This window comes from Anoplopoma fimbria, chromosome 20 (genome assembly GCF_027596085.1).
Source record: "Anoplopoma fimbria isolate UVic2021 breed Golden Eagle Sablefish chromosome 20, Afim_UVic_2022, whole genome shotgun sequence".
Taxonomy (NCBI): Eukaryota; Metazoa; Chordata; class Actinopteri; order Perciformes; family Anoplopomatidae; genus Anoplopoma; species Anoplopoma fimbria.
In genome coordinates, this window is record NC_072468.1 from 19,650,562 (window position 1) to 19,677,662 (window position 27,101).

Sequence of the window (27,101 nt, forward strand, 5' to 3'; positions counted from 1 at the left end):
TCAGCCAGGCACCCAGCTCTGGTTGCTATGGGCTTGCTGTGGACCAGTCAGACCGCCCATTCCCATCCCCATGCCCATGGTCACACCCATGCCCATACCCATGCCGATGCCCACCCCCTGGGCTAAGGAGCAGTCAAAGTTAAAGTCCATCTCCTCCCCAGAGTCCATAATGTCATGGAGGAGGATGGACTCCACATCGCAGTCCAAGCTACCGTGGAACATGTCAATGTCCAGGTCAGCTGGTAGTCTCTCATGGGGGTGAGGTTGGTGATAGCCATGGTAGTTGCTACCAATGCTACCATTCCCCATTCCCTGGCTGTGGTGGTACGGTCCGTTTGTCATGCCTTGGTGTTGTGGATCTGGGTAATGGTTGTGACGGGGGTGTGGGGCAGTGGCCACATGGCACGAGTCCTGGGGCATGCCAAGCATACCTGCTGGGTTTGGGGGGAGGGTGGTGGAGGCGGGGAGGTGGGCATGTGATGGGGGGCTGTACAGGTAGGGAGCTTTGTGGTTGAAGGTCTGCAGCTGATTGCCCCGTGGGATGAGGGCAACAGCCCGGGGCGGTGTGTGGTTATGGCTCTGGCTGAGGTTGTGACCGTTGTGAGCGAGGCTGTGAGGTGAGTTGTGGTTGTGGTTGGTGACATTGTTGTGATTATGACTACTTGTATGGCTGTGAGTTCTGTTATGGCTGTGAGCTGAGCTGTGACTATGAGGTCCATTGTGGCTGTGGCCATTAAGGTGGCCAGGGTGGTGGCTGTGATGGTTGGAGCCTACTCCATTACTAGCTTGCCCCATCATAGGATGGCTTTCCCTCTCCTGTCCCAGCATCATGTCCTTGGAACAGTATTGCTGCCTAGCTGGACCGCCTGTAAGCAGACTCTGCAGGGCATTGGTGCTGGAGTATGCCTGCATGGTTCCGGAGAAACTTGCTGGCTTGTTCTCCTGAATGGTCTGCATGGGTGAGTGGTGGCGCAACATCCCCATGCCTGTGGCACCATAGACGCCAGCACCATAGGGGCTCTGACCCTTCACTCCCGAGCTGTAGTGGTAGACAGGGGTTTGGTGCTTATGTCTGACAACAGCTGGATGCTGCTGGTGTTGCTGCTGCGATGGGTGATGGTGATGATAACTATCCTCCATCAGCTGCTCATCCAGGCTGATAGCACCAGTCAAGTTAGCCAGCTGAGGCAGCTGCTCAAGGGGAGGACAGAGATTCCCTGCCCCCTGGATGGAGAGCGGGCACTGGTCGGTGAGGGGTAGAGGTGGGGGGAGGTGGAACAGGACAGGCCACCCTCCTCTGGTTCCTCTGGCTCTCCCTCTGCAAGGATGGGGGACAGACGACCACTAAGTGTGGAGGCTGATGAACTAGCCCTGGAATGGAGGTCTGTCCAAGCATCAAACTCTCCATCTGTCCCAGATGCAACTCCAGGTCCTGGGAGGCCTTTCCGTGGAGGGCTGCTTTGGTCGGGGGAACCTTGGAGCCCAACCACAACAGACCCTGCTCCTATCCCAGGACGGCCAACCCTCTTGCCTCTGACGCGGCCTTTGCTTTTTAGGTATTTGGTGCTGTTGTCCATGGAGACTGCTCGCCGGCGAGGGGACTTGCCCATCTTCCCTCCATCTGGGTTCAGCATCCACCAAGAACTCTTCCCTGTTCCCTCATTCTGCACCCTGATAAAGCGTGTGTGGAGGGATAGGTTGTGTCGGATGGAGTTCTGCAGAGAGATGAGAGAGACACACGGTGAGTGAGAGATCAAATTAAATTGTAATACATACATCACAGCACTTCTAATTTGTACACAAACTGCTTTTCTAAGGTGAACACTATAAATTAGACAAATTTGCATAAGATTCATAGAAAATGTTCCAGAAGAAAATAAGAATTTTACATCAAAAGAAAAACAACAACATTGCAGACAAATGTACCTATAAATCATTCAGTCTTTACAAGCTCAGTCATAAAGAAAATATGCCAAATTATGCTGCTGCATTCACGTATATTATTAGATATACAAAACACACAGAAGTAGCGGTACAACAGTCTGTGCAATCAACCAAAGTCAGAAAATTGAGAGCACATTCAAAAACCCAAACATGTTTAAAGGACAGCTACAGCTGGCACAGAGCCTGACCCTGTCAGCCTCAACCAACCTGAAACGACCTGAGACTTAGTCTCCAGACACTTTCCTTATGTACGTCAATCCTCCCACTTTCATTTCCATCAATCCATCTGTCCTCCTCTACTTCGGCTTTCAGCCGGGCTGATGTAAGCTGCTGTGGTTGGGCGTACTGTATGTTTGAAGTCGGTGCCAGTCTGGCTTAGCGCCAGCCCTGTCTCTTTCGCTCTCGTAGCTTGAATGGGAGGATGTATTGGAAGATTGAGCCGGGAGCAAGGAAGGCTAATGGATGTATCCCACCCTCCGACATCTACCTTCACAGCCTATCTCCCTCTCCCTCCCTTGTTCTGTCTTTATCACGATCTTTCTCTCTCTCTCTTGTCACGGAGTGCTGCATATTTTGTATTTTTCTTATTTCACACACTACTTTGCACACAACAGTCATTTTCCACTTCTGCTTTCAATCTCTGTGCCTTCAATTATACAGTGTGTCACCAATTACTTTCCCATTATCCTCTACACGGGCATGTACAGTCACTGACTCAGTAATTCATAGGATATAGGTTGGGTTTTTTTTATCTCATTTTACTATCATTTATTTCAAGGGTTCCCGAATGCTGAAGGTTCCTGGTGTGCAACAGAGTCTGTCGTTGCTGTTCTGCTCTTTGTTGTGCGTGAGGCATCTTGACGTTCATGCAGAAGAATATCAAATAAAAAGCACCTCCTGTGGTTTAGGAATATACTGGGACAATAGATTGTTTCAGATTGAGGGGTACTCACACTTCCACCATCTCCATTATGTTGTGGATTATTTGTATTCGCACTGAATTGCACGGCAGGGAAACAAATAAATCAAATTGCCGCAGAGAAAACATAAATGGGAGGCGAACAGAATTCAGGTGATCTGTGAATGCCTCCTTGGGTTATCTCGCTGTGACACCTCTGGCATTGGGTAACCATGGCAACCGGGTAAACGTGCAACGGCAGAACTATATCATATTGTGGTTAGAGTCTAGAGAGTGAGGGAGGGAGAGATGGAGGGAGAGTGGGGGATGGGGGAAAGGATGCAAGAGGAGGCGGTTGTTTGATGCTGCTGCTCCAACACTAAACAGTCTTTCATCTCAGCAGTGCAGGTCCGCAGGGGATGCCCGCTCCCTGCTTCTGACGGCTTCTCTACGTGCCGCGCCAACTCCCCATCTCACCCCGGCTGGATCATCAACCTATAATACCACTCCAAATCCTCCACATCAAGTCCTGTACATGCCTGTATTAAAACATATGTAAGCTTTCATTGCATTCCATCCTGGCCGGTTGCAAATGGGGCATCTTTCCGAGAGCTGAACCACTTCATGCTGCAACTCTGTTTGACCTGTCTGATTCAAATCGCAATTTATCCCCGTACGAGGGAAGAGCAGCCCCATTGAACTTGGAGGGATTTGTCATCATCCCAAACCCTCTTTATCTGATGAATCCACCTGCTAGAGAGATTTGCGAGATTTCGGACGGTGGCCAGCGATGGCATCATCATCATCATCATCACTAGCTGCTGGCTTCCTGTCGTGCAGTTTTCCACCACATGTTTTTCTCTGTCATCCTGTTTGTGTGTTTTTGAATCTAAGAATAGCTCAGGTTGCAGGTGGTTCCACTGTGGGTGTGGTGCTGTCCGCCTGCTGTTCCCGGAGACTGAGTCAGGGGCAATTTGGCCAGCCTATGGCCCTCACGCCCCCGAAACAAGCAGTCACTGCTAATCCCCCTCCATCCCCGAGTAATCCCAGACAATCCTGGGCTAATCCCAAGTTGATTCAGGGGCACTCCCAGCTGGGTGTCTCACAGAGAGCCACGCCAGGTCACCGCCAACACAGCGGGCTGCCCGGATATGCTATGATCCAATAGTAATACAGTACAAGGGAAGTTATAAATGTGGGATATAGGGACACTATAATCCCTTTATAGGTTGTAGTGTTAAACTATTTCTGATGTTTGTGCATTTTTGTAGTAAATTTTTGAGGCGGTGCTCAGATGTTGACTGCTTTTTTGATGCCGCCATCGAATCGACTACCTAACGCTGTGCTCTGTCCTTGAGGGTTGGCTTTGCCACATTTCTACCCCGACGGGTTGAATAGAATAAAATTGAAAACTTTATTATGTATTAAATATTCATAAAATGGAAATTCTCTTTCAGCCCCCCGGCTTGCTGAGGCAGATGGATGAAGCCCACAGAAACATACAATGACAGTGAGGAACACACACATCACACGCCTGGGTCCGGGAAGCTGCTTCCTATTCAAATCATACCCCTTTAATACAATGGGCCTAGTGGAGAGGGCTCTAAATAATGAATGAATCAGAGGCTGGGCTTACGCAGAGAGATGCCCTGCCTCGTCCCATAATACTGAAAAGAACAGACAGTCATAAGTAGTGGCGTGACCTCTTTGTTTTGTTATTAGGGACATCCATCCTCATCCTCAGCCTACAAACACAACTCAATCAGGCTGAAAGGGGTTAATTTGGATGTAAAGTAAAAGAGGATAAGGGTAAGACTTTATGGACCAATCAAAGCAAATTAAGGTGAGCAAGGTTCTATTGGATGCAGGAAAACAATCAGCTTGGGTTCAACGCTCATTAAGGCCTAAAAATCCTTATAGCTGATTTAGATATTTAGACAATAGATGCCAAGCCGCAGGACAGCCCTATTTGTCCTCAGAGCAAATCTGACAAGTTAACACCTATTTCCACTACACACAGGTGGACTTTTTTCTAAATGACTCAAGGAAGGAGACATAGGATTTATCTTGTAGGAATCTGGTCCAACAAAGTATTGCTCAATATTTGTTCATGAGCAGAAATAGGTTCCTGGAATTTATCCATAATACTTATCTTTAAGAACCATTCATTTGGCCCCTTGGAAATATTATAATACCAATCAATTGTTCTCCTGTTTTCCCTCCTTTCTTCAATGCAAACTGGGTTTGATTCAGAGACTGGAGAGGCACATTTACTGATGGGAATCAATGAAGTCTAATGGCTATCAGTGCTGAGGCTTAGCACACATCAAGATTGGACTAACTATTCAATCCACCTGCATTATGGGGCCAATGTCGGTGCTCAATATGCCATATATATCCACTGTTCACACAACAATGCCTAACTGCCACAGGCTTGTCTGTTAAGTGACAGTGCCCACTTGTGCAAATTGGCTTGGCGCCCAACTCATCCCTCTGTTGCCTCTCCCAAGATGTCAGTCAGGCATTAGCATTGATTATCTGAGTATGGGGGCAGGGGATGTTATGTTGGGCCCAATGGTTCATCTGGGATAACCCAAATGACATTGGTGTAGCTGTGCTGGGGGGTACAGCAGGAGTTGGAGGGGCCTGGGGGGTGAAGGGTGGGAATGCAGAGATACCACAAGGGGGCCCCTCCACGTCACACAAAGGGGTGCCCTTAAAAATGCCGCCCACTCACACCCTCCCCCTTCATCCAGACTCCACTCAGGGGCTTTTTCCCCGCTTACACACCAACACACATGCTCACACACAGAGGGCCGAGGAAACGGGTCAAACAGTTTATAGGACCCATCTTGTGGCGAATGTGCACTCATTCAAACAGAACTGAGTGACGAACTAAGGACTGTGAGTGGGGTCTGGGAACCAGCAAAAAGAAACCACTCACCCGATTCAAACAACCTCAAGGGTGAAGCAGCGTGGTGCGCTTGCCCAGCTAAGAACACAGCAGCTGTTCTTGTAGTGGCACCGGGTAAAGCCGTTTGCCACACTCGACTGGTATTACCAAACCATTTCATGCAGAATGGAGCCATTATGTATTGTCAAAGGGTATCCCTCTATGGTGCACATGCATTTGATAAGCCTAAATCAAGGGGGAGTAACAGACGCACTAACTGTGTTTATTGTGACGCCGTGTTTGCCTGTGCAGAAAGCAGGAGGGATCGGGGGGAGAGAGCTTTCAACACAAGCAGTTTTGTTCAGCACAGGAATGAGTTTTGTCAGCTAAGCCTGTCTCCAGGCTATTGGTGGAAATTAGCGCCGGCTAAATATTCGCTTTCCATGATTGATGTCACGGCTCGCGTTGTCCCTTTGAAGGGAAATAAAGAATTTAGAGCCATGTGGATTAATAGGGACAGGGTTGGGGGAATTTTATGTGTCTGAGGGGGACTTGAAGAGGGACTGAAGGGCCTAATAGCTGCACAGATATGGCACAATGCAGCCGAGACGATATGGTGTATCAGAGAGTGAGAGAAGACAAGTGAGACTATGACAGTGAGTACAAGAAAGAAAATTGGAAATAGTTTGTGTGTGCGTATGTGTGTAAGAGAGAGAGAGAGAGAGAGAAGAGAGAGAGAGAGAGAGAGAGAGAGAGTGTGTGCGAGTGAGAAAGAGAGAGATGGAGCTATTTGCCTGAGAAGCCCAGAGTCAGATGATTAAAATCCCTTTAGGAGGCTTCTTTAAGAGAGACAGATGGGCAGACAGGCCTGTTTTTGGAATGCAATCAAATTGAAAAGATTAAAAAGGAGTCTCTTTTATTAGGAGGTGAGAAACAGTTACTTCTCTGCCACATGCCATCATCGCCTCCACAGCAGTGGTCACGACTGCATTGGCATGCGAGGCACATTGCAGCCCTTGTTGGGGAAGAAATAAACCTGGGATTAGGAAATGCATATCTCAGTGTATCACTGTGGGGTCTCTGAGGATTGGCAGCGTTTCTAATTTCTTGAATAAATATAAAGTCTAAATATAATATAATTTACAGGAAACAGTCCAAAACTTTAGGCTCTCATTTCTTCTCGAATCATTACAAAAATAAGCTAAAGTGAGTCAGAGTAACTCAAGGACTTTCCACCAATAGCTGTCCTATTACATTCCGAACTTTCGCTTAATCTCAACGCCAAATCTGAACAGGTACAATTCAAATGTGCATTCCCTCGGCTGCGACTGTACTTGAAAAGACTGAGTTTGCACAGCAGAGTGATTCGAGCACTGTGAAAGGTGCTCGGTATTCGACCCTATTATTCCATAACACTGCAGGAGTGCCATTTATAAAAAGGCTTAAAATGGAAAGCAAGTGTGGTACTGTCTGCTAACCTCAGATCAGGAAGTGGCTGTGGAGAGGGGTGTAATGGAGTTGGTAGGGGATTCCTGCCTGACTGTGCACTAATTGCATCCAATCGCTGGCGAGTCATCAGCAGTGCCCACCCTGGCGCCAAGGGAAGGGTTGGCATCGGGGTGGCAGGGTGTGGGATAGAGAAGGGCTGCCGCAGCTTTGCTGGGTAAAAATAGATGCGGACAGATTAGTAGAGCATCTGAGACCCGGACAGGGGATCGGAAAATCCGCTTGCCTGATGCCAGGGACAGCTGAGTGTTTCCGGTGGGCGCAAAGGGGACACAATCTGGGCACCATGTCTGACGCCCACGCGCAAAACGGGGGAGCCTCAGAGTAGGTGTGAGCACATGAAGGAGCACGTGCCATAGGATAGCATGGGTGAGGTTTTTCCACTGGGACCTGCAAGGTAGGCAGACCTCACGCCCTCCCACTGAGGATTCACACAACAGGTGTTTGGGCTGGGCCACCTGTGGGGCCGGCCGCCTGCTCGCACTTCACACCTCGACTAGGGAGCAAACTAACATTTTCCACTGGGCTTGCCATGCTTTTGTTTAAGACCAACACGTTCTGGAGAGGCTTTTACAGCTCTTTTTACAAGATCTGCATGATATGCGAATGTGCAAGCGTGCACAAGTCAATCTGCATTTATGTAAGCGCCTGTGTGTCTATATTTGTGTATCAGTCTGTGTAATAGCCAACAGGCACAGTGTGGATTTGATTATTTTGAAACCTCCTTCTGCTATATACAAAGAAACTGTCGGCCAAAGACGGAATCAATGCAGGCCTGGGCTTTTTTTCCACAATCGGCCTCCACATAATCTCATTCATAACAATGAGAATCTCATTTCCCACATTCTAAAGGTCAGTGCACACCTCTGATCACACTTTAATAAACATCATTCTCAGCGTTTAATTTAATTTCAGCAGAGCAGGAAACTCACAGGCAGCCATGCAAAATTCATTGGATCGTCCCTTTAATTGCTTCACTTTCACAGTACAGAGAAGAATGACCGCAATCACAGTGAAGAAAAAAATAATGCACAAATACACAGAAACACAGGCACACATCTGCAGCACACACACACACACACACAGACACACACACACACACACACACACACACACACACACACACACACACACACACACACACACACACACACACACACACACACACACACACACACACACACACACACACACACAGAGACAGAGGAGCGATAAGTGGAGTCAGTCAAGTGCCAGTTTTGGTTACATTTTAATAAAATAAGCTTCACAATTTCTGTACCGGCACCATGTAGTGGCTCCACATCTCTTTGTCATCACACATTTTACCTCTCACCTAAATTGGCAAACTGTACCAAACAACCACACATACATGCTCAGACACACACACACACACAGAGACACACACATACATACACACCTAGTCACAAAGTCAGTTACTCCGTCACACACGTACATTGCACACACATGCCAACAATGACACAAAGCCTGGCACACCGGGCACACTCATTACCGCAATGCCAAGCTACCAGTTGCTAAGGAGACCTGTGGGAGAGGGAGGGTTCCTTGTTGTTGCCATAGCAGCCGGCTTGCTCCCTGCCAACCCTCTCCCTCGGGGAGAAACAAGGCAAGAGGTGGGGGGTGAAGTGGGTAGAGGTAGGGGGCAGCGGTTTAATAGGGCTATGAGTTGCAGAGGAACTTCATTAGCCATCAGTGTGCGCTGCAACAACCACTGCTTCCCATGAATGCCTACCCAAATGCAACACTTCAGCCTGCAGACTCCCACTTACTCACGCACAGCCCATAGACTCCCACTTATTCGCACACCTTTACGGAGAAGATGGAGAATGGCATGCTTGGAATGAAAAGCAGGGAGTTGGAGGGGGGGGGGGGGGGGTCGAGAGTATCTGTAGGGGGAGGGGTAGAGAGGGCAGAGGTGGGTGAAGAACAAAAAGAAGAAGGGGGAACAAAGGACATGGTCTTGAATGTGGGGGCCCCCTTGAAAGAGTGGTACACTCTTTGGTAGTTAAAGGACGTATGAAAGCAGTTCCGTCTGTAACTGTGCCTCCTCCTATCCGACCTTGACCTTCAGTTACAGCCACTATTCTTCAAACCATGGAACAGCACCGCACAGCCAATGCACATACAGCACATTGTACATATGCTTTTTCTGTATACAATGAAGCTGCACAACAAAGCAAGCAACAGCAACCATTCCTCTACGTAGCGTGTAAGGTTATTTTAGAATACACTGCAGGGTGTTTTACAAGTTTGATCTCAATTTTCTGGAGTGCCATGTCGAGCGTTAAGAACGCAAAAAGATGCTCTTCACATACTAATAGTTTTTTATAAAATGTGCGTTTTCAGAATGCTTTCTGAAAAGTTTGCCGTGCACACTGAAATTTAGGATGAAGCATAAGAGCCATTGTAGCTACAACATTTATAAGAATTACAGAGCTGGGGAACAGGGGTAATACTTTACTTTTTTATTTTTTAAGAATATTCTAGACTTAAGTCGTAAATTTACGAGAACAATCTCAGATAGTCTCTATGACTAGAGTGGCAAATTTACAAGAAGAGTTTTACCCCCTATCCCGATTATTTTTACAATATATATATTTTACATCAGATACTTCATCTAGTATCAGCAGGATATCGCTCTGCTCAGTCCCACAAACTCTCTGTGATCTTTTATTTTGTCTTTCCGTGTAGCCAAACACACACTGCAACGTTGTCACTGACATATCTTTCAGTTTCGTAGTGATTTGACTGCAAATGATGGCTATAAACACTAGCTGTTAACAGAGCTGTCGAAAGCACTAATGTGAGATTGACAACTTATCAAGCTTCTGTGAACACAGCACAGGCGCCTCCTCTTCGCCTACAATGTCCCTCTGATTAAGTTATATTAATGTGATTAAATCCTCAATGTATGTAACTGGTTTTACAATTGAATAGTTTTTTTTACCATCATGCGGCAGCCCAAAAATACCATTAGCATTGGTTAATAGGTAGCATTTATTAGTATTCCTCCCAGTTTTTAGATTTATTCACTTGGAAGGAAAAGCTTTATCTTCAGGTTATATCTCACTTTGATTCAGGTGGCAGGACAAAAACAGACAAACACAATGACCTCCGAAATAAGGGTGACATCAAGGAGAGAAGAATGGTTTAATTTATCTCATCACTCAAGAACGTCTTCTCAAAAAAGCACTCCAAAGTGCTATTCAGAGATAATGTATATGTACTGCAGTCCAAATTGCTAAAAACGTCAAAATCATTAAATGTATTTCATTAATTACATGACAACATGCATGAGAATAAATAAGAATATATAATTTATTTAAGCTCTTTCCATATTACAGAACTAGCATTTTCAATTATATATATATATATATATATATATATTTTTTTTAAAAAGAGATCGACTGTTGGTGCTCAATGTTGCTGCCTAAGTGTAGTTTCATAGGGAGAGAAAGAGACTAGTTTAAAAAATGAATCCATGTTAGTGTGGACATGGCCTCTGAAGCAGGATGCTTGTGGAATCAAGGAGCAGAGAGCTGAGCTCAACTCCTGTAGGCTCAAAGTGAGTTCTGTATTCAGGAGCAGAGCTTCAAGTATTGACTGCCTGATAACCCACGATGCTCCTCTTTGCCTCAAATTCTCATACATTTAAGTACCAGTGTACAGTATGAATGAGGGAAAGTATGGATTTTGGTCTGAATAAATTCCGATATACGGTTAAGAACACCACCCACCTAAACCTGTCCCACCCCGACCCAAGCATAAACAATTGAATGTGAGCTCATAAGGAGAGAAAAAGAAGGATCGCTACAGAAAGACACTCCAGTCCAACTGAGAGGAAAGAGGCGATGAGGGGGACAACTAAAGAAGAATTTACCCCCTCCTAACTCCCACCCTCCTTCCTTCCCCCCTCCTCTCTCCGTTTCCTGAAACAAAAAGAGCCCAATTAAGTCAGTTTGAGTTAGGGTCTTGTGTGTGTTTGTGTGTGTGTGTGTGTGTGTGTGTGTGTGTGTGAGAGCAAAAATGTGTATTGCAAATCATGAGTGTGTGTGTGTGTGTGTGTGCAATAAGTGGAAATAGGGGGGCAACGTACTGTAAGTTGCAGAGACTGTCTGAGAGGGGAGGGGGAGGAAGGTTTGTTGGGGTTGTGGAGGAGAAAGGGGATGGGTGAAGCACTCTCTCTCTCTCTCTCCCTCTCTCTCTAGCCTAAGAGGGCCAAACTTGCTCTCAGCTCCTCGACGGGAGATGCTGAAATATTAATCGCCACGCTCCAGCCGCAGACTAGTGAACACAATCGCTTCAAACTCCCACCCTAATGAGTGTGTTCATGAATGGCTAATGTGCACAGATGGGGGGCTGATGACTGGATAGATAGCAACGGGGGAGATGAGGAACGGAGGGAATGGGGGGGGGGTGCATTTCGGCGGGGCGTGGTGGCGGCGGTGAGGGGGTGCAGAGGCGTGCCCTGACCTTTTAAGAGCCTCCTGAAAACTTAATTAAGACTAGCCCGCCACTACTCTTCCTTTCTTTTTACTCCCTCTCCCACGCACACACACTGGCTCATATGCTCACATGCCTGCACACACACACACACACACACACACACACACACACAAAAAATCTCTATGATCCCTCGTTCTCTTTCCTCCTAGTGTACGCCGATTGTTTACCCCCATGCCCTTTGCACACACACCCCACTGAGCGGATGCACACTAGATTTCTGGATATAAAACTTGAACAAAATAAATGACTCACGCAGGCTTTTTATGAATACGTCAATTTCTTGGCCATGTTAACGCACACGCACGCACGCACACACACACACCCTGGGATAAACAAAAAAACACGAGTCGACATTAAAACTGCAGATGCAGGTATGTCATTCTTCACCCCCCTATGTGAATACATCTCAGAAAGAGGATGGGACAAATCCACAGGGCTCTGGAGAGCGAGCTGAAGAGCTCCTTTTACCTGAAATGCCTTTTACTCCAACAGAGAAGTTAGAGTTACATGTCGCTGATGGGTTGAACTGAATTTTAAACTGCTTGCATTGCAGGGCGTGTAAAGGCCAAAGCGCCCTCTCAACTGGAGCTTGTTTTCTTGGGGAATGTTAATGCTTCACATGCATCTTTTATAGACGAATTTGACCTGTTCTTTCACCCCTTGGGATACATTTTTCCCTCAGCATCCTCATCACCTACTGCTCTCCTCATCGTCATTTCAAGTACTGATGTCAGACACATTATGAGAACATGTGGAGAGCAACAGAAATGCGGGTTAGCGTGTCTTCCCAGGTCTCTACATTACCATAGAGGCCACCTAGGGATTAAGAGCATCCAGCCTGCAGACGCATATACAGACAGACACACACAGCAACATGCATACGCTCACAGCATCTAATTAGAGGAGTGAGATGCTGTGACCTCAATCCATACCTCTCCTCAGCAGTAAGGATCGGAGCCTCGGCTTGGATTGGTTGGATCAGGGCGGTAAAATGGACGGTGTTTCACAAACAGAAAGTATGGTAATGAAAAGGGAGGGATAGTGATGGAAGTATGGCAAATGAGACTCTGATGTGCATCATGTGACTTAATGCAGAACATTATGAAACTGCAGCAGTATTAAAAGTTTTATAAGTTAACCATGTCAATCTTTGGATTCTAGTAGTAGAGTCCTACTACCTATTTCTAACCTACAAATACCACCTCAATATGCATGCACCTCATGCATTTGGGCCCCGGCCACAGACTGACTTAAAAACTCACAGCACCCCAAGCTGCTTTCCCTCTCCTCCTCCCCCGTTTCCTGCCTCGACTGCCAACACACTCTAGGCATGATGGAGGGAAACCAGTGGAGTTTCGGAAAGGAGAATTAACCTTTTAGAAGGGACTGCATTGGCAATGCTCACTGTGCTTTAAGAGTTCAAGATTTCACTCCGGTGTCAACGGGATACTTCAGCGCATTTATCACCGTTTGTCTAATTCGATCATATAAATTGCAAAATTATGTAGATTGCATTTGCAGTATGTCAAATGACTAGTCTGCAACTTTGATGCTGTACCGAGAAATATCTATGTAAGCGAGTATTTCTATGCGAACCATTGTGCATCCATAGCGGGCAATTCTTAACTTTAAAACGTATTACCTCATGTGTATTGTCTTCTCATTTTCACCGTGTCTGCTTTTACAAATTCATTTGTCATCAAGCTGACAGGCCAAAAGAAAGACTGGTAGGATCATTATTGAACCTGCTCTACCCTGTGATTACCTCGATGGCCCACCTCTATCCATCACATCTAAAGATTCCTGTAGACAGATGCAGCTGGATGGAAGCATATTTACAGTAGGTGCGTGACCGTGAGCAGGGTGATGGTCATAAACACACACAAACACACACACACACACACACACACACACACACACACACACACACACACACACACACACACACACACACACACACACACACACACACACACACACACACACACATATATACATCTGTCAGCAGCTTTGCATGAGCTGATACATGTATGTGAGAAAGTGCTGCACCTCTGTATGTGTGTGTGTGTGTGTGTCACAGCACTCCTGGAAGGGGGGCAGCGTTTCCGCCTGAGTGCGACTGTCAGCGGGCATCACTCAGCCTGGCAGTGTGGCAGGACGCGAGGATCATTAGTGGACGCGGAGGGAGTGCGAGAGGGAGCAGAATGGGGGAGAGTAAAGGAGGAAAGGGGAGAGGGGGGGCAGTGACGTGTGAGTCGGGCATCACGTCTTAATATCCGTCTTGAGAGCATTACACACACAGCAGTGCACTTTCCTCTCAGTCACGCAATCGCCCCACCGCAAAGACCCCATCGCGTTCCCCCTCCTCTGTCATTTTCTCCCCCTCTGTCAACCTCCCTCCCTCCCTCCCTCCCTCCATCCATCTTACCCCCTTTCACCCTGCATCTCCGACTGACCCTCTCTGTCCCTCCCCATATCTCTCAAGCCGTGCCCTCACTTAAGCACGGTGCGTTGCGGCTTTTCATTTCCCCAGCTCCGGATTTATCCATCCTACTTCCCCTTCTCCGCTCACATCTTTCCATTTCAGCCCATTGCTCCCATTTTCGCCCACTCTGCATCGCACATACGCTCCTCTTCTTGCAGTCAGCATCATTGCAAGTTGACCTACTCTTAACTGCAGCGAGGTGAAACAACTGTTGTACACGTGTAAAACATGAGCTCTTTCCACATCTTTGGTGCTGAGACGGTGTGTGGAACAAACCGTCTCAGCACCTCATCCCCCTGCATGTTGTTCTTGCCAGCCCTTCACTCCTTCAACCATCAGCTTATTCATATGTACATATACACATCAATCCATCCATTCATCTGACACAAAGTCTCAGTATGCTTCATGTCTATAGTCATTTGTGCACCACTCGGCCATCAGCCTCTCTCCATCTTTCCCTTCACCAACTCCCTCTCTTTAGTCAGAGTGATCCCTCTGATCTCCTTCTATCCCTGCAGGTCTGTGACCTGTGCTGCTGAATACCAGAATCAACATGTGTGCTAATTGTCTAATTCTCCCCTTGTTTGCTTACTCAGTAGGGTTCCAGGTTCAAGGATCCATCTGTTTGCTGTACTGCTGCAACATTTATCACACCCAGATTAGGTCCACTACGTAATATATTTGTCCCAATGAAACGTTTGTGAGCTTCGTTTTGGCACCTGCAGCGAGTGTAGTTTAGTATTATAGCCCTGCTGATGACAACAGTACAATCTGGCCAGATGCCAGCTCTGCTAAGAGATTTTTGGATGGCATGGAGTCAGAAATGAAACTAGCCTGTGTGCATTTGCACACATGACCAACCAGGTGCAACAGAGTACAGTGTGACAGATACAAGGATGAAACAACTGAAGCCTCCGTCTCTTGGAGACTTTTCTTAAAAGTGGCACATGGGCCAAAGATGACCCTTGGTGTTTGGATGCTTGCATTAGGCTTTTGTCCCTATATTGTCTTAATTTTACGCACTAAACAATTGATATTTGAATCAGACTTACTAATAGATTAGGAAATAATGAAAATAATCCTTAGTTGCAGCCTTATTAAAGTCTGACTCATGCTTATATCCAGGAAGGGATTTGGCAATTCCGATGTAATTACTTATCTTCACGGTCAAACAAGATGTAAAGCTCCCAACCACGGTCAATAAACACACATCTCACCTACAGTTTCCACTCTCCTATCATATCTAGGTAACCTCGTTTACCTTAACCACATGTCCTCTGCCACTAGTTTGATATTCTCACTCTCACACACACACACACACACATTCACATTTCTCACGAACAACATCAACGTTTAGCCCTGTATCTCTTTCTCTCGCCCACGTACACACAAATTCCCTTGCATGCATTACAACCTTATCCTAATCACCATTCCAGATAACACAGCCCTGGAAATTGCACAAAGACAGCGCCACAAAAACACACACGGCCTTGACCCCGGCGGCATCCCCTCAGCTGCCCCTCTTGCGTCTCCTTGGCACTCATCTAGATCTCTCCCCGGCCGGTCTTCGGGCATGGATCACTTGTAAGGATTTGAGAAAAGACTTCGCTAAGCTGATTGCTAGAGGGAGGGGGGGGGCAAATTACCCACGCACAACTGCGTAAAAACCTTCTTGGGTCATGATTTGCCTTATGTAATAGATTGTGTGTATGTGTATATGTATGTGTGTGGGTGTTCCCGAAATACCACTCTCTCCCCCAACCCCCACCCACCCTGCAGCCCCTACCCCATGCCATTTACCCATTTTGCACTAATTGAGGGATCTTTTTTCGGAAGCCGTTATTGCGCTCATTTAATTATTTATTTTGACGGGAAGCAATCTGGTGGCTAGTGAAGGGATCGTGAGTGTGTGTGCGTGTGTGCGTGTGTGTGTGTGTGTGTGTGTGTGTGTGTGTGTGTTAAAGAGAGCGAGAGGGGAAGACAGATCAGGACTAGTACAGTGTAGCTTTTTGGGGTAAATGTGTAAGGGGCAGAGCTACTGTATGTCTATGGGGCTTTGCATGTATGAACAGTATATAAGAAATTCCCTGTGTTTGTGTGGCTACGTGTGCATGTGTATGTGTGTTGCATCTCAGAGTGCATGGCTTTTTGAGTGCAATGGGAGTGCACTAATGGACGCACACTTGAGCTGAAAAGTGCAGAGTGTAGCTGAAGTGCAGCCAAGTCTGGCTTCCAGTCCTGCTTGGATGCCCTATAATCTACTCTCTATTCTAGCTCTCGTTTCTTTCCCTCTGCATTTCCCTCACTTGCCTCTCCTTGTCTTTCCATCTTTGTCTCTCTATCAATTTAATATTTTTAGCCCCTCTTCATTGACTGAGCCGGCTGCCTCCCCCGTCTCCCCCGCCGTCTCCCTATTAAATCTCTTTATCCTGGTTCAGAAAATGAAGAGAAGTGGATCAGCATCGTTCCTGGCTGGCCGCAGACTTTCTTTTTTTTTTTTTTTTTTCTTGGTTCCCTCCTCCCTGCTGTGCAGTGAAGAGAATGAAATAAGGGAAGACGGCATGCAACCACCAGTAGCCTTGACCTTTATCGAGCTCTAACGCCTGAGGCCGGGTGAATGAGACATTAAGAAAATGACTGAGCATTATTAACCCCTACTTACTTACTTACACACACGCACACACACACACTGCTCTGAACAATGGCTGTAATGCCTTTTTCCTTGGCCGCCACTTTTCTGGATATGCTAACGACAAACGATCAAACCGGGAACAAGACTTATGCATTCTGCGTCACGTCACTTTAGAAAGAAAAAGAATGGCAAGACCGGTCCGGTCTGCCTGCTGAGATTGTTTAACTGTGATTGATCCCTTGTCGTGCTTCAGCTTCCCAGCAATCGCGTGAATGCCAAGTCCTGTTGAGAATTGATGCTTCGTTATAAACCAACCGCACACGTTCTTCAAATGATGCATCAGTCGCTGAGAGAAAGCTGGACCTGTGAGGGCCAGATGCTAACCCTGACGGCTGCAGTCCCAGCCAAGCTGTACTTCTAATGATAGATCATTTCCCTGCTCGCTCTTCTTCTTCTTCTGTTTCTCTCTTTTGTGCCCGAGTGCACGTGTGCACCACTGGCGCACGTGCATGTGTGGCCATCATTCTACTCCAGTCAATCAATGAGCAGAGACAATTCCCCGAGTGACATTTACGGAGAAGAAAGAGAGCCATTTATCACTTTAGTTTTGGGATAATAAAGGAATGACTGAATGAGCCAGTGTGCGTGTGTGTGTATGTGAGGGAGAGAGCAGGCGAAAGGGAGAGAGAGCTAAAGATGAAAAGGGGATTTCAAAAGCACATGAAAGGAGCAGGAGAAATGAGCGAGGGAAGAGGGAAATGAGTGATAAAAAGGCTACTTTGTGGGGAGGACTCAGAGTGTGAAATAGAACAAGTGAGGAGAGAAGAGAAGGCCGTGATTGACTGACAGTGAAAAGGAGAGCACGAGAAAGAAGGGTATGGAAAAAAAAAAAAAAAAGCCTGGGGTTCGGAAAGAAAAAAGGCAGAGAAGAGACAGAGGAGGGGATAGAAAAAGGCTCTCGGCACAGAGAGAAAAAACAAGGGAGAAAGAGGGGGAAGAGACTGGGATGAAAAAAAAAAAAGGGGGAGAGGAGACAGAGCGAGGCAGACGTGCTGGGTTCATTCAGGGCTATGAGCAGACTCGGAGTTCAGACCTCACACGGTCAGCATACTAAACACCGGACCCAGTGTCCTGACCCAGATTCAAGCCGGTGACATACAAATCCAATTGGGGAGGAAGAATCCCCCCCCAAACCCTCCCCGTCTGACCATACCTCCCCTTAAAAAACACAAAAACAGCCCCCTTCCCCCCACAATTCCAGCTGGTCTCACAATCACCTCATAACCCAACAACCTCGCCCCAATCCTGTAGGCTCCCCACACACATATGCTGGCTCCCACGCAGATTTGCTCACACATGGGTTGCTTTACACATACGAATGAAAACACGCCCAGGCAGAACCACACAAGTGATTTCTTTTCCAAGGTCAGTTTCCCTCTTTTCAGCTCAGGTGAGCAAACATTACAGCTCAGCGGGGGTGCCGCGCCGGTTTCCTGACCAGCCGCTACCGGAGGTGACCCCTGAAGCTCCATCCATCAGACGCGGGGCGCATGGCCCACCGCAGCACATCCACCAGCATTAGCATAGCAAGCATCTTTTTCTTCGAACATAACTCTTGCTGCTCCTCCTCTCCACTGCCCTTCTTTTTTTTTTTTCTATCCACTTTCTCCGATCAGTCAACGTTAACTACATTTCCCTTTGTGAGCCGGCTCCCTCCATCACTTGCCAAGCTCAGGTAAACTGATGGACGGCCCCTCATACGCCCCCCTTTTCCCCTTCCCACAATCCTTTGGCTCATGACAGGGGGCTTGATGGACAGGCAGAGAGGAGCGAGAGACCCGGCACGTGGCTGCCAGGAAGGGTCCGGAGATGGAGCGTTGTGAAATACACCGTTTAGCTCGGTATACATCATCTCTTTTCTCAGGGACAGACATGGCAATATGCGTGCACGTAAACACACACATTTACACACATGCACACGGCCATCAATCCCTTGCATACAGGAAGAGATATCAGACGAAAGAGAAAAATTGAATTAGGAAATATGGGCACCATGATTTGTGAGAAGTGAGTTTTGAGGCCGGGAGAGAAATACAGCTCAGAGCGCACTCCATCTTATAGCGAGAGCAAAGAGGAAGAGGCATCTGTGTTGTTTATCTAAAGCCCCATCTAGTTACAATGGCTTGATTTGAAATATTCATAAACATGTATGACAAGATCAGGCCCATTATGTTGCTCTCTCGGCAGGGCTTCAGTGAATGGATTGAATGGAAACCCATCACTCAGTGTAAATTATGAAGACAAGATACATTACATAAGCCTATAGATGGTCATGAAGAGGAGTGTTATTGTAGCCGGATATCAATCACAGCAACACACGTTCTATAGTGTCATCAGTATGATAATATGCTATAGGCTATTTCAAGGATAAACTCGCCATTATAATATATCACAAACCATATAACCAAAGCAAAACACATTAGGCTTTGTGTAGTGTGCATCATAATACGACATAATGTTTCAGATGGATCTGTAACTGCACAACTGGTACTTTAGTCATAATAAAGCATGAATCATATAACCTACAAGGGCTGCAACAAATTATTATAATTTCTTTATCAATAAAGTTTTTGTTTTTTATAAATAATGAATCGTTCAGTCCACCAAATGTCAGAAAAATTATGTTAAATAATATTAAAACTTCACATCTGGGAGGCTGGAAACATTTATCTCTGCAAAATGACTGAAATGATTCATCGATGAAGAAACTGGATCTCGGTTTGTTTTCTGCCGATCAACTGTCATAATTAAAGTTTCAGCTCTGTAACCTACCACATCACCCTGCCAAGGTCTTTGTTGGCCAACGAAACCAAACATTCCATAGCGATGCCCAAACAGTGCACGGTCTGTACCTAATCAGAAATATATGAGGCACATCTTCAAGTATAAAGAAATAGCATGTTCATAACACATTACGGCTATTACGGTGTTCGCTAACATGGAGTAGGCTAGCCTGAGGCCGTGTCGCTTTGAGAGGGGTGAGTATTGGAGACGGAGCAGAACAGAGTGGAGCAGAGCGGAGCAGAGCAGGGCAGAGCAGAGCAGAGCAGAGCAGGGCCTGTAGTTGTAGAGAAAAAGACAGAGAGAGTCGACCCAGCGTGACTACCGCCTGCCTGAGTGGAGCAGCCTGCCTGCAATTAAGGTGGAATCAGGGAGAAATCTGCGCTGCCTTGATAATGAGCCTCGTCTGAATTATTAACGAGAGCTGTTCCCCCGGGACCCGGGCTCCCACTGAGCCCATCAACCCCCCCCAACACACCCACATGCACACACAGACACACACACACACACACACACACTCTCTCACCCTCTGACGCAAGGAAGAGGGATAAAAACGCAGTCACAAACAGACACACACACACACGCAAACAATCACACACACACACACACACACACACACACACACACACACACACACACACAGACGGCAAGCACACATTATGCACATTGACACAGATGAGCAACAAGCATGTTGCTGCACACGGAGACCAAAATTTCAACACGTTTTATTCACAAGTTGAAAGTGAATATCCAAAGACATTTACACACCACGGTTGTCTGGGACAAAATGACTTCATGCATTGCCATCAGATTGAAAGTGACAGACTCTTCTCTGTATTAGAATAAGCAACTTTAACATTACACTTGGCTGATAACAGAAGACGCTTTTTTTTCATTACTTTTCTGATCAACCATGTGTAATAACAATTTCCTTACTGCATTACATTGAGAAACTGAGGTATTTCATTCCTGAGAAGTAAGCCAGTGATTAGATGAGTCATTTATTGCCTATTAGTCATTTTTGGTAAGTATTTATGGTCATGAATGAAAAATGTTTCATTCTGAGAAGTGTATTCTGGGAGTAATATTATTATTAACTCAGCCGACAAATATCTGTGAGCCCTCCCACTAAACTAGTAGAATATAAGCAATGCATTGACTTTTATTAATAGGACCACACGTCACAGGGATTCTGGTGTCAATAAGATCTGGCTGGAGGGGGAACTGAGCAGGAAAACAGCTACAAGTTTTTTTAAATGCGGGAATTGTGGCTGCATGCCAAAAGTCAAATATGAGTCCAGACGTATAGACCCGTCAGCAGAAGAAGACCTCTTTCTGTTCCCTCATAACATTTCATAACCCTTTCATTGTATTCTAATCGGTCTGTGCTGGTGTAGTACTCCTCCCTCCCCCCCCCCCAAATCTCCATGACATCAAGCCTACACAGCCTCGGAGAGAAACACACACCACATTCTGTCCCTGCAGCTGTGAACGGTTTTGCCAAAAAATCCACGGGCGCTCACCAAACAGAGCCGCGCCTTCCATATGAGCCAATCGGCGCGAGTCAGACAGGTTTCAAAACAAATCAGACAGCAAAACAGAACCACAGAGAGACGCTTCCGCTCTCGGTCAGCCCCCTCCTCTCCCAAAAATGGTTCACCCCACCCAAGAACAGAGTGTTCCTCCATGGGTGGTTTGAGGAGGCACAAGTTTGTTGTGTGTTTTTGTGTGTGTGAGCCAGAGGGGAATAGTGGAAACCATCACCCTAAATAGTGCAATGGGAAAAGAATGGCAATTTCTCTTTGCTTCACTCTACTTCTTCAGCTTAGGCAAACTACATTAACTGAAAGGAGTATTTAATAATCGGAGAAATGTCACCTTCGGCTGTAAAAAAAATTCTGAAATAAAATTGTAGAGCCATGGGTAATAGGCTAGAAATGCTCCAACAGCTAAAGTTCAGTTCAGCTGAGAAGAACATCCAAATTAGTTCATCCCTGTCGAATTGTGAACTTGACGTTCTCATCCCCCTAGTCTTCTGCTCCAAAAGACCCAGTAGCTGAGAGGAGTCAAGCTGGGGAAAATCCGGCATTGTTATCCCATTATCTCTGAGATAATGTGAGATATGAGATTTCTCTTAGACGAGAGGAGGCACGCTGCTCAAGGCAGTCTGGATCACTGGCAGGAGACTGACGCCTTAGCTCTCTTGAGAAAGACTCCTCACCTCAATTGGCCCTTGTACCAAAAACCACTAAGAGAGAAAAATGTATAGCATGTCTAATAGATGGATGGAGTGAAAGAGAAAGGCGGGGAGAGATAAAAGAGGAGATAACACGGGGTGTCTGATGGAGTGATAGGAGAGAGTGAAGTAATATCTAAAAGGCAGAATTATATTGTTTTCCCATAGAACTGTCTCATGATTGCTGTCTCCCGTATTTGAATGTGTGCCCATGCTTTGGTAATTTACATGTACATTAATCATTTTCAGTGAGAAATGAACTGCCACACAGCTGCCTGACAGCTCCAGGGGGAAAAAAGCAGTGAGAACGGGCTTCTTGGCGTCAGATACCCGACTCAACCCCCGAATATACTGCGTGAACCCAACCCGGCTCTGGCTGCAGGAGCCAAGGGGAGATGTAAGGTGCTCATAATCCTGCACCATAAATCTGTCCAGCATGCATCATATGCTCTCATTTTCTGAGTGTGTAAGTGTGTGTGTGTGTGTGTGTGTGTGTGTGTGTGTGTGTGTGTGTGTGTGTGTGTGTGTGTGTGTGTGTGTGCGCATGTGTATCTGTCGCACTCTCAAATTACTCTGCTCCCCTGAGCCAAGACGGAGGATAAAATATGAATCAGCTAAAGTCTAGGATAGTTTCCAGTCTCTGGAGACTCTTCAACCATCAACAGCATGCATTCCTACACACACACGCACACACACACACGCACACACACACACACACGCACGCACGCACGCACGCAATTGACATATGCAAGCTACTGCACACGCTCAGAAAGTTTCAAGTCTCTCCACTTCCTGCTAAGATTCTGTCAAACACACTCTCGGCTGCACATTTGACATTCATATCCCTCATATTTGACAAGTGTTTCTCCGCTGCAGCTGCTGGAGCCCGTGCATAATGAGAGGATTACGAGAGCCTGTCTGTCACTTTACCTATAAATCAATTAGATAAAGTGATATGATCCAGCACTGTTATAAATACTATTACTTGTGGAGACAGGGGTTGTGTGCCTTTACAGAAGATAAGACTCCACATAGACCTGGAGAGACACATCTTTCTTTCTCTGCTCTTCATTTCCTCACACACAGTTCGTCTTTCCTCTTCTCTGCCCTACAGTCGCTGTCACGTGTCGCTCTATTTTTTTTTTTGAGTGCCATCGTTCTAATTTCTGTCATTAAAGGAAGCCCCATGATCTTTTGCCCTGCTGGCCCTGCACAGACCGCTAGCTAAGGTCACTTTATTATAAATGCTCTAGTCTCTTGGATTAAAGTGTCTGAGTGACTGCCTGCCACCCTCGCTGACCTGCTGTGCAATCCCCTGGCAAATGACTGCCCGAGCGACGCAAAAAGCCCTGTAAACAGATGCAGGGGGAAAGTGCATGTTGTACATTAAAGCAGGCAGAAACGGACATATTACATGCAGATGCACTGTAGTTTCAATTGCATACACCCCAAAAAAATAATGTGTTGATATTTTAAAAGGCATGCATCACACATTTAAATTTAAATATTGTTTGTACACCAAAGGCCTTGGTGTGTTATGGATTTCTGTATCCCATAACTACTCACGCTGAGATATACAATTAAACGACCCCCCACCACCCCAGCATAACAATGTCAGTATATAACCCCCCTTTGGAGTTAATGAACTTTTGGGCGCCTGCAGGGCAATCCCCACACCCAGTTGTCTTTAAACCCCACCATTAGAGGCCTTATGTAGTCAAGTGCGAGACTACGCAGCGTTCTGTTCTCTGCAGTGACATGCTGTCAGACCAATCAGCGGGCCCGAACACACACGCCTATAGAAGGAGACAGCCCCTCCCCCTTCACCGCCCCCCCACAAAGACACACACAACACTGCCCACCCTGACGCTTTGTTGCAATTGACATGTGCTTCTCCCACGCACAAATGCAGGACTCATCCACATGCAGCCGCGGATATATATAGATATAATTAGCCATAAAGACATAAAACACAACCATAAATACAGGGCTTCAGGAACGATCGCTAAGTTTACAGTCCTGCACATTTCTACGTTGGATCGGCTTAGTTACAGAACCCTGGAAAATAAAGGCCACTGAAGTTGCCATTAATCGACACGGCAGTAGTGACGGCGGAAAGCGTAATCAGGTTCAAAAGTACACAATTCTACGTAACCCACCCTCAGGAAGAAGGCGATTAGGAAGGCATGACCTCAGAATACTGCAGCTTTCCTAGAAGTCAGAAGCCATTAGGTATTTATAGGCGCTTAATGGCACTGTCCAGGTGTACTGGCTGTCTAGCACCCATCATCAAGCCATCAAGCCATCAAGCCATCAACCCCAACCCGACCCCTCCCAGCCCCCCACCCTGCCTGCCGGCCTTCTACGCAAACTGCCAAGCTATACCGCTTCATTTCTTTTTCCCTGCTACAAACCCCCCCCAAAACAAAACTGTTTTGCATCAAATGATGTAGTGGATGATACAAGTAATGTTTTCCAACTCACAAATGCGGCTGTCAAGTGTAATTGCCGGATGTGATGATGTAAAATGACATGTATGAAGGTGCACCTGTGTTGTGCACAACTGAGGGAGTAGGTAGCGTGATTCTGGGTCCTGGGTTCATGGACAGAATCTGAACATGTGACCTAATGTTAACCTTGTCAAACTTGGTCTTCCAGGCTGCCTTTATATGCAATGCTACTCTCAATCTCTTATAAAACATGATGTTTTATGTGTCCGCTCCAAAGCTTTACAATAACTACCTTAATTAAATCATTTGCATGTAGATTTATGTCACACTCCCAACAAAAAAAAATATTCTACAGGGCTTCATTATGTATTCATAATACTGCAAAAAATAGAGATTCTCATTTGATGAGCCAGGTTCACTTAAAAGTTGAACACATTTATTGCAAGAGCCGGGGTAGGCAGTTGCATCATAAATAAGCTTTTTTTTTTTTTACACTGTGCATGCACACATGCTGCTGAGTGAATATTTCCATATGCTGTCGGTTTGGTTCCTGAAAGTGGGCTACACATGTGACTCCTAAGTGTATGTTTACAATACCGTTCTGTCCCTGACCAAAACCAGGTCAGCCCTGTTACTGACATTATGGCAGCCCGCTTTAAACGACTTACCTAATGCCCGGTCATTACCTGGAATGGGCCCCATGTCTCGCCTGTGGCCTGAAATAGCCCCGAACCTCAGACTGCCACTGTGAAACCCCCCCCCGCCCCTAATTTGCAGTTTCATAAATAGCCTAGGACTTTAGCGCTAAAGATAACGAGGGCCCCTTGGCTGCAGACTCTTGGTGCTAATGAAACTAAGTTTACCTGGAGACACACCTTATCAGAGTTCACTCTAATGGGCCAGGCTTAAGGTGTCAGTCAGGTGCTTGTGATTAAGTCTGAGACTCAACTCCGAGTCTCAGAGAGTTTATGTTATGCAAGAGCAACAAAACAAGTTTTGACAACAGACTGAGAGGCAAGAAATCTGAACGCATGTTGTTGGACACGTGCCATTAATTTGGTTTATGATTGTACTTAATGATAAGAATGACACGCCTTGATAGTTCTAGTCGGGTAGAAATCAGGCGATGCTGCCAACTCAATAATTCTTCCTGTAAGTATTTAATAGGATATATTAGCAATCAGCATTAACAGCCTATTCAATCATTGGTTTTAGCTGGAAAACAGGTATGGTTATAGCCAAATGTGAAGTCCTGTTTTGTTGTCTTGCATTAGTTAAAAAAACAACAAAAACAGCAAGACTCTGATGACTGACAATGCATCCACAAAGAGCTATCACACTGCACAGCCTCTAACTTTTCACACATTGGAAACAAGTCTTTTTTTTTTTTTTTTTTTTTTTTATGAGGCAACTTAAGGTCTCAGCTGAGTACAGGTGCACCAAGAGGACAAGCACTGCTGCCCTGCTGATCTCCCTGCCCCTTCTCCCTGTCCTCAGATGGCCATAATGAATAGCAACATGATGAGGGCTGATAACATGGGCAGATGTCCAGGAGGTTTCTCTAGGCTCTCAGCCAGACAGGCAGCGGTGGAGGACTGTGGTCAGCAGTGAACACCCGTCTGAATATTTACGTTGTGGACAGCTGACCTGTGATCTCCGACTACAAGTGTCCCTCTGTTGAAGTGTTTTTTTTTTAAACTGATAAGTAGACAAATGTATTGCCGCTATTTGCATGAAAATGCGTTGAAAAGTGTATTCTATTTCACGGATTAATTTATTCGCAGCAGATATGGAAATAAATCATTAACCATTGTGGTGCTGTTCCTGGTGAAAGGATTTCATGCTTTACTACGGACGCTGTTGCCCATCATGAGCAGCTCATGACTGTTACACACACACACACACACACACGCACACACACACACACACACGCAGCAAGTGACTACACTCCAGTCTATTAAATTCTCCCATCAATGATCTATTAGAATGAGTGACGGCTGTAATGAACTAAGACAAGATAACGCATGGCACCATTCATGCGTAACCGACACGGAGTCCTATGGTGACATGTGTATGGCACTATGTGTGCGTGGGGAGAAAAAAAATGAATAAAAAAATGATAATGGGTTAGCAAATAGGAATATATAGAGTGATTAACACGTCAAAAACGCCCCCAGACATGCGTTTGATTCCTTACCTTCCAGCCGGCGGAGCTGTTACTGTCGCCCTTATCCTTGAAATAGGGCACGTAGCGGACCATCCAGTCGTATATCTGGGACAGCGTGAGTCTCTTTTCCTGGGTGCTCTCGATGGCGCGGGTAATGAGATCCGCGTAGGACTGGTTCCCCCACGCGTTCCGCCGCGAGGACTTGGCTTTGCGCAGCGGTCCGGTCACATCGAGCGACGCGCCGGCCAGGCATCCAGGGTGCGTCGCGCCTACGGGTGCCGGGGCGCCGGCTGGATGCTTCAGTTCTCCCGGCGCTCCGCCAGCCAGCCCCGCTATGCAGGTCGGGACGTCCTCGGGTTCTACCTTGATGTTGGCCAGAGGAAGAAGACCCCCGCTGACCTCGTGTCCACCGGGGAAATCCTCCGGGCACGGCAGCGGCCAGGTGCAAGAGCGAGGCCGGCTCTGCGGCTCGAAATCCGAATCAACCTGATGAGCGTCCAATTCGTCGTCCTCCATCATCAACAT

The 27,101-nt window shown here is 46.5% G+C and overlaps 1 protein-coding gene across 1 annotated transcript; it reads right to left on the reverse strand.

The window, feature by feature from the left end:
* On the reverse strand, positions 1–27,101 carry LOC129110010 (forkhead box protein O3-like). The gene is given in 3 exon segments (XM_054622171.1): positions 1–1,226; positions 1,229–1,715; positions 26,607–27,101. Coding segments are annotated over 3 exon segments (2,208 nt in total).